We start from the raw sequence: 15748 nt of genomic DNA on the forward strand, positions 1-15748 counted from the left end.
ATTGGCATAGTGCAAACTGGTAATATACTGCTGCTGTATAACTGGGAGTATATTGGCATAGTGCAAACTGGTAATATTCTGCTGCTGTATATCTGGGAATATATTGACATAGTGAAAACTGGTAATATACTGCTGCTGTATAACTGGGAGTATATTGGAATAGTGCAAACTGGTAATATACTGCCGCTGTATAACTGGGAGTATATTGGCATAGTGCAAACTGGTAATATACTGCTGCTGTATAAATGGAGTATATTGGCATAGTGCAAACTGGTAATATTCTGCTGCTGTATATCTGGGAATATATTGGCATAGTGAAAACTGGTAATATACTGCTGCTGTATAACTGTTAATACACTGGGCTAGTGCAAATAAGGATATTCTGTATGATCAAACTGTATGGTTTCTATAATTGTCAAACTTGGACTTCGGCTGGTTATATGAACTGGGAATGTACTCGTATGCTTAAAAGGGAAATGTACTGGCACCGGGCCAACTGAGAATGCCAAACTAGAAGTATACTGGGGTTATAGCAAATCGGATGTACTGGGAACGTGACAAAGGGATAGTGTACTGTGAAAAGGAAATATACTGGCAGAGTATTCTAGAGTAAAGCAACTGGGAGCATACTGGGGTGGTTAGAGGATGGTGACTGGGATTCCTCTCACATCAGGCATAAACGTTGTCTTTTGGGCCAGCACAGTGGCAAGATGCATGCCAATCAAAGGGCTGGCACAATGAAAGGAGTTGCCTGAGCGTTGGGAACAGTGGTAGAAGTTCATCAAAAAAGTTAGTGGGGCTGTGACCCGGCAGGTGACAGAGTAGGCATGAAGGTTGAAACGTGCAACACATTCTTTCCAGGGTTGCAGCCATGCTGGTTGACAGCCAATTGAGTTGAAACACATCTAATTTTAACTGGACCTGCTATTGGGTGATGAAGTGGAGAAGTGTGTTAAAAGTATAATAAAACTGTTAACAGTAAAAAAATAAAAGTAGTGGAACGCTGCTCCTGGTCGTTCCCGCTCACTTCGACCACTGGTTAGGAGTGGCAAAATGGCCACTGTGAGCTCCACTTTTGACACAGGAGCAACTGTTGTCACTATGGCCAGACATCTCGTCCCTGTGTTGGGGCCTCAACAGGCATTGTAGACTCAATGGTCCAGTTGTTGTTGGTGTGAACACAGCAATTGCATAGTGGTTATGGCCAGGACCACACCTGGTTGCTGCTGCGGTTGGTACCAGTGCGCGTGCAGTCATTGTGTGGATTCTTCCACCAGCAGCAATGCACACCTTGTGCCACTTCAAAGCCGGGGGCGGGTAGTTAGTTCCCTGGTGCCAGAGCAGGTTATTGTCCCCACAGAAAGAGGAGCACAGATTGGACCAATCGAACTGTAGCACGTCAAGTGCATGCCCACAAAGAAGCAAGCCCCCCCCCAAACAGGCACGCTACTGGTTTGAAGACACCCTGCAGAACAACAGCAGACACTGCCTGGGGGCAGAGTCCACACTGTTGTGTCACTGCACGCTGTCCAAGTCCTAGACCCCCGCTCTCTCAGATGGGGCTGCCCTTTCGTCCAGGGCCACCAGAAGCAATGATGTACAGGCGACTCGATGAGCTGACGGTGCATACCTGAAACTGTCAATTGTGTGCAGAATGGTACCATGCAAATTAGCATGATTGTAATTGTGCTAAGTGGCAATACTGGACCCTGGACCGAAAGTGCCAACTGGACATAAAAGAAACTGCAACTGATCGGCTATGTGAGCAGAGTCGAATATGATAACTGTGCATGATGTAAAGTCTTGTTTTTTTATGTATTAATAATGGACTTATAAAGTATCATCAGTGAAATGAAGTCGCTTTGTGCACCACCTTCGTGTGCCCCCTCCCAAGTGGCAGGCAAAGAGCTGACACCTCAGCTTGGCAGCCTTGTACTATTCAGGTGCAGTTAGCTCTTGATGTGATCGATGGGCTAAGTGGAAACTGGCAATGATGAACTAAGTTAGCAAAATGTAAACTGGCAGTGATGGTTATATAAGGCAATAAAAGGAACATGTGTGCTTGGGATTGCAGTTGGATTTAATAAGGGCACTTGGTTGCCTTTCATCCGTTCTTTCAAATGACTGTGTGTGATGTTTCTTTTAAGCACTGTCTGTAACCTGTATGTGCCCAGAGAGTGATCTCAGCCACTGGTGACCAAGTCCTTCTCAACTTGCAGGTGGTGTTCTCCGACCCGCGATGTGGAGGTACAGACACGTAAGTGTTCACCCGCTACGCTCGCCCAATGGCACTCATTGTGGATGCTACTTCTGCCTGTTTAATAACCTTTATTTTCTTGCTCTCCCCAGGTGTGTCGATTATAATGAAACACACTTTACTGTCTGGTATGTGTGGTGAGTATATCACAGATCTCCAAATGCGTCCAAAAGCAATAGACCAGTAAACCATTTGTGTGGTCATGGTCCCAAGTTGCTCCTAAGGCAGGCAACACTCAGCAACTGTGTATGATGCCACCAGCTGGGCACAAGATGCCACCTTATTGGTCTGGCAAGGAACCTGGCAACACTGAAAAAGAGCGAGGGGAGAGAGGGCCAAAATAACACTTGGTACAAGACGTGTGCGTTTTGTAAGGGTGAGAGTGCGCTATGTAAATACATAGTCCTATCACATGTGACAGTTATGATACAGGCATCCTGATCTCTCTACACACTCACAAGCAGCTTATGACAAAATGACTTATGCTCTGCAGGAGTACAAGAATGAGTGGTGGCTAAACCACCTGCTCCGCCCTGACGCTTCTACAAAACAAGAGTGGTCCCAGTCATAAAGGGTTAAACAGGCACAGCCAAGAGATATATAGCTCTTCGGCCTTTTGTGGTAACTTCGGCCGGGGGAAGGCTATACTCTAGGAAGGGGCGTGAATGTGATCCAGTAGTGACCCAAACGACGAAGTACAACAGTCCAAAATCAAGGAATATCCAATCAAGGTTCTATAAATATATATATATATATATATATATATATATATATATATATATATATATATATATATATATATATATATATATATATATATACTTTAATCAAACACAGCAATGTACAAATAACTATTAAAAAGACTACAAAAACCCACTCCTCAGTGAACACAGAATACACAAGCACTCTGGGTAATGAAAGCAGTGGATAGAAGGCAATAAGCAACCAAAGAGGTAAAAGAGATAAGTTGTTAAGTGCGAAAGTGGCATATCCAGTCTTTAGGGCCCAACAACGTATCATGTGGGCAGTTATTGGTCGATCGTACCTTTCCGTTGTTCTTGGAGAGTTTGACAGGGTCTAGCCGAGTTTGAGTTGTGCTGCAGTGCAGGTAGAACCAGGTTCAGTTCTGCGAGTTTTGCTGGGTCAAGCAACAAGTCAATTCTATTCAGGAGCTTGATGTTGTTTGAAGGCAGCATTGAGGTTGTGCAGTTCGGATGGTTAATTGGGGTTGGATTGTAAGTCGAGGTGGTTTGAGATGTTGGTAACCTGTTCAGGTCTGTGTGTGACACAATGCTCCAGCGGATCGAGTCGATGTCCATCGGTTTGATGCAGTGACCTTGGTGAACCGATGCTTGGTTTGAAGAGGCTGCAGTTCAAGTTTGGTCCGCAGCACTGAGCAGCTTGTAGGAGCTGAACAGGTGACGGGTCCCCATGGCATGATGAAACATTAAAACAGTTTGACAGGTGCGATGCAGCAACAGTTCGAGTTCGATGGAGTGCCAAAAGCAGCACCAGTGAGTGCCTTTCTTTTGAGTCCAGTGAACACAGTTTGAATTCAGTTCAAGCAATTTAAAGCATTAGAACAAATAGCTTTGGCTGATCTGGTCCTCCAGATGCTGTAAGACGCAATACAGGGGCTATAGGAAAGGATGAGTCCTTTCCGATTCTACTCTTCCATCCTATAGATGGTTGGTACAGAGTGGAAAGCCCTGGTTATCAGCAGGATTCACCCCCAATGTGCCCTGAGGATGGGTAGGGAGCAGGGCTTGCCTCTGCTTTGGACTCCTATTTCTTCATCTCAGTAGTTAAGGGCTTTGGAAAGATCAACTTTCCCAAAAGAGGTCAAAACGAATTCTTCCTCTGGTGTTTGTCCATGAGGTAATCAAATAAGTGGTTGGAGACCCATTCTTTTAAAGGTAAAAGTCCACAGGTAATTGGACTAAAGCAAGCCTACTTTAAGGAGTCCAATGCTGTTCTTGAGACAAGTTGGCATTGCATTCTAACAACATACCCAAAGTGCGTTCTGCTAAAGGAAGTGGAGAGGACAGAAAGGAAATAAAGAAATAGAGAGAAAACAAGATGGTGGAATCTTCTTCCAACTACGCTGAGCTCCCTCTGTCTACACTAACTCCGCCCCCATCCCTTGTCTATAGCATCAAAGGACTTTTGGTATGTAGCATCCTGGTGTGAGGCTAGTCCTTTAAGATGGGTTTGCCCTTTGATGCATGTTTCCCAGGACAACTCCTGCTGGGAGGCTGTCCTGCTTGAGAGAGGTGCTACCAGACCTGACAAAGGATCAAAGGTGAGGCCCAGACATTCCATCTCCAGCCCTGCAAGCTGGCAAAGCCAGGCTATCTGACCAGAATACACATAACACTTTCACAGCTGAGATAAGCTCACAGGGCTGACACTTGTGTGATATCAGTGTGATATGGCTTAAATAAATATGAGAGATACTACCCACCATATCCTAAATTCCTTTATGGCTTGTATTTATTATAGTTTACTGCCAACAGGATGGTAACATTTGTATAGTTATGTGGTTTTGAGAACAGGAGTGCATATCTTAAATGTAGGCCATGTGCAGCAATCACTTGGCTGTCACTGCAGCTGTCAGAGGGAACCTGTGCACACAGAACCAGCTCTGTGCCACAGGGGAGCAGGTGCTGCAGGTCAGGCTGCTAATTCAACAGGGCACAGGTGTGCACTGTGCTTTTGGCATGGAGTTCATGGAGAGGGGGTTCTGGTCAGCAGACCACCTTCTCTGAGAGAGAATTACCCACATTGTATTATATTTTATGATACATTTAATGCAAATTAAACAAGACAGGGATTCTACACCCTTGCCAGATGGAAACACTTTGCACAGTCCCCAACAACAGAAGACAGCTGACAACCCTGGCCCCTGACACTTAGTGGAGTTCACCCACACCCACACCTTACCCATACTGGGAATACGTGATCATCTGTGATACAATAATCACCTCACTGTAACAGCCCCTTAAGTGCTCTTCTCCACTTTACATCAAGTGACAGAAACCACAGGAGACTACCACTCTCTGATTTACCGGTCCTTTCATGATCTCCTGCTGCATGTTCTTCAAACCACAATTCAGAAATGACGAATTCTACCACGCCATCTCTTCCCACCCTTCACATCCCACTACTATTTTTTACCTCTAAAATGTTTCAACTTTTACACTTCACTCACATCAGAGCACTAAACAGGTCTAACATACCTAACATACTTATACCCTGTGCTCTTTCTTGCAGCAACCATTCAACCATTCTTTCAATAGCTACTTCTCATAAAGGGGGCCTCCCATGTGGCACGCCTACACCTGTTTATAATTTATGCCAGAGGACAGAGTTACTCACATCGGCACTCAGGTAACAGGCACTTCCAACCTGCACTCATCAACACCAGAGGTTTTCCATATCTGCCTTCACGCTATCCGACTAATACCCCAACACTCTTTATTTACAGACCCATGTGCAGGGAGGCCAACATTACTGGCAGAAGGCTTATATATAAGATCGCTTACCTCACCTTACCTTACTTGAAGTAAGTCATAGCCAGCCTCAAATACACACAGCCAATTGTTTACCTGCTCCTTGATTCAAACGCTGTTAAGTGCACTTTAAGCTGTTAGCACTTCATCCCAGGTGCATTTATGAGATAAGTGCAGCAGTGCTCACCAAGGCAGTCGAAGCACCAGGCACCAAGAAGGCTTAAGGGCACCATAGATGTATGCCTGTACTCCGACAACCCTGTAGAAACAAACCGGTTATGGAGAGCCATCAGCTCAAATGACAGCTGTTTTTAGGTAGCTATGGTAATGCACCCCCAGAATCCACTTTTCCCCAACATCCTCACTAAATAAGGGCCAGTATAGCATCACTTCTGAGGGAATTCATTCACACATTTTTAATTGACTTTTAGTTTCATTTAACATCTTTACTGCAAAGCATTTTTAGCAAAAATACATGGGTTGATATATTAAAAACCAAAAGGGAACCCTGACACCAATGAGAAATGCTTGAAACAAAAAGACATTTTAAAATAATGTTTTGTACCATCGCACTTGAAAGGTTCTTTCCAGGCAATGCAGCACTTAGTGTTCTGTGAAAATATTGCAGGCATATGCAAAGGTGCTGGAAGTACTGCATACCAGGCAGAGCCTGTGAGATGGATGCGGGGTCCCCATGCCTCCGGCAAGGCTGGCACTCAGTCTCTCAGTCAGGACTGGCACTGACTGAGCACCAGCCCTGATATAAATAAATACACCCTGTGTGTGGTGCATTGATGTATGCAGTGCAGCATGCCAATCACAGGCTGTTGTTTTTTTTAAAAATATCATCAGTGTTGATGCTTTAAAAAAACCTGTGAGTGGTGTGCTGATGTGTACATTGTATTTGTCTGTGTGCCCAAGGGATTCAAGTCGTTCCGGGACACACTTGTGCTACGTGCCTGCATTTGTTCAATGTGCTGCCTGCCTATGCCCCTGCTACCCTGAAGTGAAGACCTAAAGATAGTGTGATTTTGTCTGTTGTAAGTGTGTTATGTGTAGGTATCTATTACTGCATGTGTGTTTGAATGTAATGCATCATATGTTTGTGTGTGTGTATGCATGTATGTATGTGTATGCTAGGATCAAAGAGAGTGTGTGAATGTGTTTGTATCATCTCTGCAAGGGATTGACAATGGTCTACCAAACATGGTTAGTCACTGTAAATCCCTTGCTGGCATAGATAGGTTGTGTGTCAACAGCCTCATGCATTGATTTAAAGTGACCATTACTGACATAGATAGGTTATCCTATATATGCCAGTAATGATCACTTTAAATCATATGCATGAAACGTTTGATTTAAAGTGACTATTGCTGGCATAGACCAAGCACCCTTACTATACCAGCAATTTCTGCAAGTGATTTACACTGATCATTATTGGCATAGTTAGGTTGTGGCTGCAGCCTCATGGAAGTGATTTACACTGATCATTATTGCCATTGTTAGGTTGTGGCTGCAGCCTCATGGAAGTGATTTACACTGATCATTATTGCCATAGTTAGGTTGTGGCTGCAGCCTCATGGAAGTGATTTACACTGATCATTATTGGCATAGTTAGGTTGTGGCTGCAGCCTCATGGAAGTGATTTACACTGATCATTATTGGCATAGTTAGGTTGTGGCTGCAGCCTCATGGAAGTGATTTACACTGATCTGATGCAATCTCATGAAAATGGTATAAAGTGTTCCTATGCTGTGTACGGTTGGCGATATGGCATTTACTGTTTTTTTTCATGTGTTACCATACCAACTGTACATTGTATGGCTTTTTACCTCATTTTTGTCAAACATTGAGCTGTGAAATGCATAATTTCAGCATATTATTTAAAAAATGTCCCCTCTTAATTATTCTGGGTTCCCTTGCTCTGCTCTGTTGCAAGAGCCACTTTGAAGACAAATTGAGGCCCCTCGACCCAAAATATACACAGGCATCACTGTCCATGAATCATCCAACGTACTGGATGGTTTTCATGTTTTTCTAGAGAAACAACTGTAAATTGTACAGCTTTAAATTTAATTTTTCTTAGAAAATGTGCTGCAAAAGGAATAATTTCAGCACATTATTTTTCGAAAAATGTCTTGGGGCGCTCTGAACCCTCGTCATTTTGGGCTTACTCACTACGCTCAGTAGCTCACTCTAATTTGAGGAAATGTTCAGTCCCCTCCACTCAAAATATCCAAAATATCCACCAGGCAGGAAGTTCACTGGACATTGTTTGTTTCTCTATAGAAACAATTATAAATAGTGCTGCTTTTCATCCTATTTTTGCTGCAAAGTGCATCCTTTCACCACATTATTTTTATTTTAAAAAATGTTCTCACAGTGAACCCCCCCCCCCGCCCCTCCATTAATTCCTTTGGGCTACCTGAAAGCATTCACAGCCCCATGGGGGCTAAGCCCTCATTCCTTTAGAATCGTGGTGCCCACCCCTCTTCCCCCTAGCCCCCAAGGCACCAAAAGCTGCCTCCGAGACTGGAGAGGTTGGCAGTGGACAATACTTTAGAAAAGCCCCTTTTGCACCGGGGTAGGCTCTGCCCTAATTCCTGGCCGAACTTGCCAGAATGAGTAAGTCCTGGGAGGAAGGAATGAAGGATGATAAAGCAAATGGAGGTAAAAAGCAAATAGGGAGAGGGTCTGTAGTGTCTCCAGCAGAGCTGGGCAGCCAATTCCTTTCCAGGTGTATAAGGACTTGTGGGGGGTTTCTGAACACGGGGGGTCGACTAAGCACGCATTAAATGGCCCTGATCTCCCAGAAGGAACTGGCTGAGTTTGCTAAACCCATTGCACTTGGCACATTGTGCACACACAAACACACACACACCAACGTTAGAATCGTAATCTTTTCTCACTGAAGTCGAAATGTTTGTAACACAACATGAATTGCCATTACATTGAATCACTGCAGCCTGAGCATTTGGTCTGAGGTCCTTGGAAACGAGTGATCCACACATCTGACCATGTGGCGACACCTGTTGTGCAATATGTATTTTAAGAACACTGTCCTGTAAACGGATTTGATTGTAGAGTAGGAGTGTTTCTAAGACTAAAAGTGTGCCCATTTGCAGCAATGCAGACTAGATGTTCTGCTCAACTTGCAGAGGAACTGTGGGCTGCTAGGCCAATAGAAACAGTGAAGGGGCAATGTGATCTGGTTGGTATACAGTGCCTAGCACTGGCTTCTAGGTGCGATGGCACCTATGCAGTTATTTGTGAAACAGTAGCTTGTGGAGTCCTGATGCTGCAAAGACAGGGCTGCGGTTCTCCTGCAGGTGTCAGCGGAATCACCCGTCGCTCTTCTGCACTCTGCAGCCACTGTACTCAGGACCTCTGTCCGTGTGTGCTCTGCGATGCAGAAGAGGTCAAGAAGCCTGGAAGCGTTGCCACGAAGACAAGTTACCCACCCCAGCTACCTTGAAGGCAGGCGTCATGCCAAGGTAATACAGCTACATCTGACATGTACCAACCAGCTGCAGAAGCAATCAGACACATACAGACTGGTGTCTATTTAAGCATCCCGCGCAGCCACACGGCACCTTCTGGTAAAAATGGCAGGGACACTGTGATCTGGGCATGAGCAGTGGGCCTCACACTGTGCCTAGAAGCCATCTTCTGGATTGAGAGTGGTGTCCTAGCATTCAGAGTGAAAAACAGCTACAGACGTTCTGGTAGCACTGATTTGGTTTGTGTCATGAGGCCAGTGCTATAAAAGGAAAAAAAGAAGTGCCGGTACTCACCAGTCTAGGCTTTAAGTGGGATGGGGCTCAGCCTGGGAGGGTCCTAAATTTGCTCTCACAGTGGAGCCATGCTGACTCTCATTCACCCATTTCAGTTAATCTCATACTGTGTGTACTTCTCTAACTGTATTCTCCTAGTTCTTCATATGCTCTTTGTGTCTCGTTTTTATATGTGTCTCTTTGATGAATTAATGTCCAGGGCACCAGTCATCCAGGGATGAATATAGGTTTCTAAACCATCAATCAACCCCACACCTCTAGTACACCAGAAGGGATGCAAACAGATTGGAAACACAAGCAAATTATAAACCTCCTTGTCCAATTTTAGTAACGTGGACGGAACTGCAGGCTTATCTCCGCAAGGTTATGGATCGTTGGTTAGTTGCAACTGAGGGAAAATACAATTATTATCCAATGATAAATGGGACTGTCCAGTCAAGGTTGTATAAAAATATCTATATTATTATCACAACAGACATTTCTAGCACACTAAAAAATACAACCCACCCTGTTAAGAAATGCAGAGGACAGACAGTTTCAAGAAGGGAAATGGATGTACTCTAGATACTGACAGGAGGGTAGTCGGTAAAGTAATTAATCACAATAATTCAAGGATAATTGGTTTCAACACAAAGGTAGCAATGGGTCGTAAAATGTCACTAGGGGCCTTTGGAGATGTACCGGGGGGACAGAACAACAATGTACCTTGTGCTTGTAGAAGTTATTGTTGCTCGGGCGCTTTGCAGCTTCTGCGACAGAGTTCAAGATGGGAGACAGCTGCAGATATCAGGCAGCAGGCAGTCTGGCGAGCAAGGCTGGGCGGATGGCTACAGGTTGGCATACACAGAGGCTTGGCATCACAAATCGTTGTCTCAGTGCTGGTCAGTGGGTCTGAAGCACTGGATGAGACATCTCGGACAGCATGAGCAACTGCAGCGTAACAACAGTCAGCAGTGTAGTCGGTTGCAGCTCGAGGGGCTCAACTGGCCTGAAAATGTCCGTTAAGGAGGACACTCGTTGATGTTTGTCGATGCACTCCTCCAAGCTTCTTTACTGGGCATGCATCGTCCTTTAAGGCAGACAGCACAAAGCTGAGGCGAGTATTGTAGGCAACAACCTTGTCCTTGGTTTGGTTCAGAGACTCTCTGGCACTTCCCACCTAGGAATCTTGCTACAGAGCCTAGCAGGGCATGATGTGTGCTGGCTGGGTACTGGTTCTGGAGCTGCTGGAGGGTCCCCTTGATTCAGTATCTCCTTCTGTTCCATGTGAGAGGTTTAGGGGAGGGATCTTGCTTCCCTCTTTGGATGTTCTGGCCTTCCTTCACTAGGGGAAGATATAAGGCAGACTGTACCTTCAGCCAGGGTCCAATGCTGAATTCTTCTTGTTACTCCTGGAGAAGTCTTCAGACGATCTTCCAAAAGAGGGGTTTGCCTCTCTTTTAAAGCCAAATGGGCTACAGTGATTGGTGGAGGCTAAGCCTACCTTAATGAACCAATCCTGGGACCCCAACAACAATATCCTGTATGCATTAAGTCATAAACAGAGTGCTTTGCAGCAGAAAAGGTAAAGGGGTGAAAACATGTAATACTAAGTCCCACCCATGTTCCTCTCTTGTGGATTAAAGAGTCTCTCTAGTTAATGGAACTCTCTGTGGTTCCTAATTAAAGTGTCAGGTCGTCCTTGAAGCTGTGGTGGGAACAGACTTCATGGTGCCGTCAATCCACATACTCATTCCTTCTGAATGGGGTACTCCTGCAGGGGTGACTACTGTAATGCACACAGTCCCAGACATGACATGTCACTGTCCATTGATACTAAGGGCGGGAGCTGGCTTCAGGTTGACACAGTGCATATCAAAGGTTGTTGGGGTTTCCTGTCTCCTTTGTTAACCTCTGAAGCCAGGCCCCATGTGGGCCTGTTTGAAGTATACTTTATTAGTATGTTAATTATGTTAATTTCTGCCACCATCTGCAGTGCTCACACAAAAGGACAGGGCTGATCTATGAGACTTTGATAGTTAATTAAGCTGGCCATGACAGGAGGAAGATGTTACCCTCCCTCCCCCTTCTGAGTGGAAATAAAGTGTGCTTGATACATTTCCATTGGTCAGAACAACTTCTACAATGAAAAATAGCTTCCACTCACTTCCACTCTCATGTGAACCACTTTAGAACTGATAACAGTTACTGACAAGGGTTTAAGAGTGAACCTGAATGCTGAGCTTCACTCTCCAGCTCCAGGAACACTGTAGTTGCGGGCTGCTTCAACTTCCTACTTCTGCCTTTTTTTCTACGGCTTTAGGCACCCATGGGACGCACACCCCTCTGTAGCATGGGTGTCTTTGGACCTGCCCTGCCGACTTGGAGTCTCCTGCACTCTTCTGTCCCTCGGCTTGCTTCTGGCTATGGGCCTTGTGCTTCAGCACGGCTCTGCAATTACAGCCACTAGGCGCACCTGATAAGACTGTCACTTATTAGCACGTCTCTCTCAGTGCAGCCACGGCAAGACAGGGTTTGTGAACACAGGACCCTCTCAGAACCTGCAGGTGAAATCTGCTCTCTCCTTGTCCCATCGTCCCTTAAGTGATCACACTTCCTCGTGAATTGCCAGCCTTGTGCTTTTCTCTGTCTGCTACTACTGCCAGCCTTCCAGCTCCTGCTCCAGCTCCTTCCTTTGTCCCCCCAGCTGCAGCCTTGTATGCCTCTTTGGTGGAGCAATTGGGTCCAGGTGCAGGGTATTATTGTTAATTGCCTGACCCTGACAAAGGCTGATAGACCTATGTGCCTGTCCTCTACTTCTACATGCCTCTTCAGCCCTCTTCTTCATCTCAGTCCCTACGGGATTCTGGGGCATGTACTTCACTTTCCAGAAGTTAGGTTGTCTCACTTCTTGTAACTTTTTAAGGGTAGATTTAATTCCCTTTATGTCTGTTATAGAGGGGCCATACGTGTTAACTCGATTAGAGGAAGATGTGGTAGAGAGGGCAACGCGTTCACTATTCCCTTTAGCGTACTCTTGATAGAGAGGAGGGCATGTGATGGTGGGGCTGAAAAGGTCTTTCTGTGGGTGTTACAACCTTAGTTTTAGCAGGTGGGAAGATATTAAAATGAAAGTAAGCCATCACCTCCTCTGGCATAGTGGTAAGAATATTCCCTTCAGAGGAAGAACACTGTACCTTATCCCACGGCATCTTCTCACTACTCTGGGCCCTGTCTCAACGCAGGTGATCCTCCCACAGTTCACAACCCCCAGGGTCGGGATCAGGAAGCGTCTGCCTCCCCCCGGCCACCTGGGAGGAGACTTTAGGCAGGGTTTTAGTGAGGGATCTGCATCATCCTTATAATCCCCCTTGATCAGAGCCCAGGTTTCTTCCTACACCAGCACACGGCCAGTCCCAGGGATCCACACCATTCTCTCTCCCATTCTCTGATCATTTAAGGAATGGCAGAAGAGATAGAGCTTCAGGCAAGGTCTCGCGGATACCCTATGTCCATCCACATGTCTCACGCTGAAGTTTAGTGCCGCCCATTTCATCACTCAAGGGGGTGTACCCTGACCACCTGAGCACACCTGGCCCCTCATTATCACACTGGATCAGGCATGGAATCGACTGTTGCACTCAGCACTGGCTGCTAGCAGCCGATGCCTGTCGACACCCCTCTCTTCTTGACCTCAGAGAAACCCAGTGTGCACTGTATGTGCACGCCGGAAGGTCTTCCTCCCCAAAGCAGACGTGCATCACGTATCCATGTGTGCCCAATACGCAGTGAACGCCAGTGTGTTTGAACAGTCAAATACAGGAACATCTATATTCATACAAGTGAATCACTTCCAGGGGGAGAGGGCTGCTGCAACCTCACGCACTGCTGTCAAGGATGTCCTTTCAATTAAAATGATTGTGGGGCATGTTCTGGCTTTAATTAAGCCCTGCACAGTGTAGTATATGATGAGAATACCAATATACATAAATATGCATCAAACACTTACAGCACCTCATCATAGTGTCTACATCGTCTCCTATCTAGAAATGATGGATCTAAAAACCAAGTACTAAAATTAATCGCAAAAATATACAGAAAAGTAAACACATTATCCTTGTCTAAAATTCTAAAGCACTCAAAATCATGGTACTCGAGTACCATGAAGGTGTCCACGCCTAAATCTATCAGATTTAAGAATATCCTATAATTTCCAAATTTACTCCAATAGCGTCATCCCGGTGGATCCACCGCCTCAACATACATGAGCAAGCGTGTCACCGACTGGGTATCATGATTCACTTCACCTGCTTTATCACAGAATCTGATTATATGGGGCTGCAAACACCTAAATGTAGGATGGGTTTTCACGAACTCAGCTGGCAGGATCTTTGACCAAAGATATTTAATATTATTATTCTTGTCATGTATGATTGCGCCCCTTTTAAGATCACACATAATTGTGTCCGTAGGAAGTGACCACTCAACTTTCAGTTCATGCCCAACGAACCAGGCTTCATTTTCTCATTTAAGGCAAGGGAGCCACTTGTTGCTGACTTTACTTAGTCCCATAGAAAGCAACTCCTTCAGTGTATTTCGCAGAAGTTGTTTTAAGGTTAGTAATATTCTAAATGTCCTGATACATTTAAATCCATAGAACTGTAATATATGTAGGAAGTCCCAATGTTAGCCTCCATAGCCTTCTTTCCAATCAATCCCACCATTGTGTGTATCATTTAGTGTGAGGCACCCCAGACCATGCAGTAAATGGCCATTAGTAGCAGGTGCGATAAAAAAAAAAATCACTTACCTCTGGTTGGCTGGATTCCGAGCCTTACCTGTTGGTAATCCCAATTACGCAATGGCATGCAGCTGGCTTCCATCTCCGACAGCATTTTTGTTATGGATGACTGCCATGGAAAGGGAGAAGGGACTTCATGTAGTCCCTTCTCCCTTTCCATGGCGGGCATTTTTTTTGTTTACTTTTTTTTCTATTTACTTCAATGGCCGCCATGGAAGGGGAGAAGGGACTATGTGTATTCCCTTCTCCCCTTCCATAGCAGCCATTTTCTTTGTTTACTATGGCCGCCACGGAAACAAATGGACTATGTTTTCTGTCCGCGGCAGCCATTTTTGTAACTTTTTTAAACTTTTTTTTCAGGTATGCGCTCAATAAATATTATAATAATAATAAAATAATAACAATAATAACAATAATTACAATAATAATACTCTTGTTACATCCATCAATGCCACATGGTCAGCGTATGCCAGGTAAGGTATGTGGAAGTCTGACGTTAAAGGTGGAAAGTTTCGGACTCTCAACAGGACTATGCTCATATCAGCTATGTATAGAATAAAAAAGATAGGGGGAAAATGCACTCCTGTATAAAGCCACGATGGGTAGTAGCATGACTACTGCAATGAATCACAGGTATTCGCTGCTTCTCCCCAAGGGAGAGTCCCCCTTGTGAGGCTAGAGAGGTGAGCCCACTCTGCAAAACCCTCCCTAGGCTTCGAGGCAAGTGGACCCTCACAGGAGAGACTCCCCCTTTGAGGAAAAGTACTCCCGTTCCATTGAGGAACTCCATTCACCAACATATTTAATAGCATGCATGGGACTACCTGATAAGCCCAAGAATGTGGCATTCTTGTCTTTGGCTGAAGGCAATTCAAGAGTAAATCCAGTGGCATGAGAAAAGGGGAGGATGTCCCTTTAATGCGAGACATAGATTTAACTGTGCTAAGGAGGAAGATGAGAGAGGAACTAGATGCGCTGGGGAAACCAGCTAACATCATTACGCCAGCAGGAGGAAGAGCTCAAGGTGGTCATGGAGCCCACAGCATGTGAAGAGCGAAAGATTGCGAGGCCAAGATGCCGGAGAACCGGCGTGTTCAGATGCAGCAGGAGGGTTTGTGTTGACCGAGAGAAAAGGAAGCAATCCTGTAATGGCGTGACCATGAGCTGGAAGTGGTGTGCAGGATGCCCCTAGAACAATGCTAATACAACCTATGAAGGAAGAGAGGTGCGCTTCCAACGAGTAGTACAAATGCAAAGCAGGAGTCTGACCAGGACCAGATAACATGAAGGCGAGAAGTCAAGGGAGTGAGTGAACAATCCCGAGCGAGAGCTGTGCCCAACTACCAAACCGCTACTAAGTAACAGGCACCTGGGCTACCGGGAGAAGTGGGAGGGCCACGGGATA

The 15748-nt window shown here is 45.3% G+C and overlaps 1 protein-coding gene across 3 annotated transcripts in view; it reads left to right on the forward strand.

Moving 5' to 3' along the window:
* Positions 1 to 15748, forward strand: part of TMEM207 (transmembrane protein 207) — a 198495-nt gene that overhangs the window by 136045 nt on the left and 46702 nt on the right. For 2 of the 3 annotated variants that reach the window (XM_069617450.1, XM_069617449.1), the window contains exons 2-3: positions 2220 to 2257; positions 2350 to 2394. The exons of the other annotated variant lie outside the window; for it this stretch is intronic. In XM_069617450.1, coding sequence (XP_069473551.1) covers positions 2220 to 2257; positions 2350 to 2394 — 83 coding nt within the window. The remainder of the gene's footprint in view (positions 1 to 2219; positions 2258 to 2349; positions 2395 to 15748) is intronic. 3 annotated transcript variants of the gene reach the window in all.

The sequence above is a fragment of the Ambystoma mexicanum genome, chromosome 10 (assembly GCF_040938575.1).
Source record: "Ambystoma mexicanum isolate Mex_15411 chromosome 10, UKY_AmexF1_1, whole genome shotgun sequence".
Classification (NCBI taxonomy): domain Eukaryota; kingdom Metazoa; phylum Chordata; class Amphibia; order Caudata; family Ambystomatidae; genus Ambystoma; species Ambystoma mexicanum.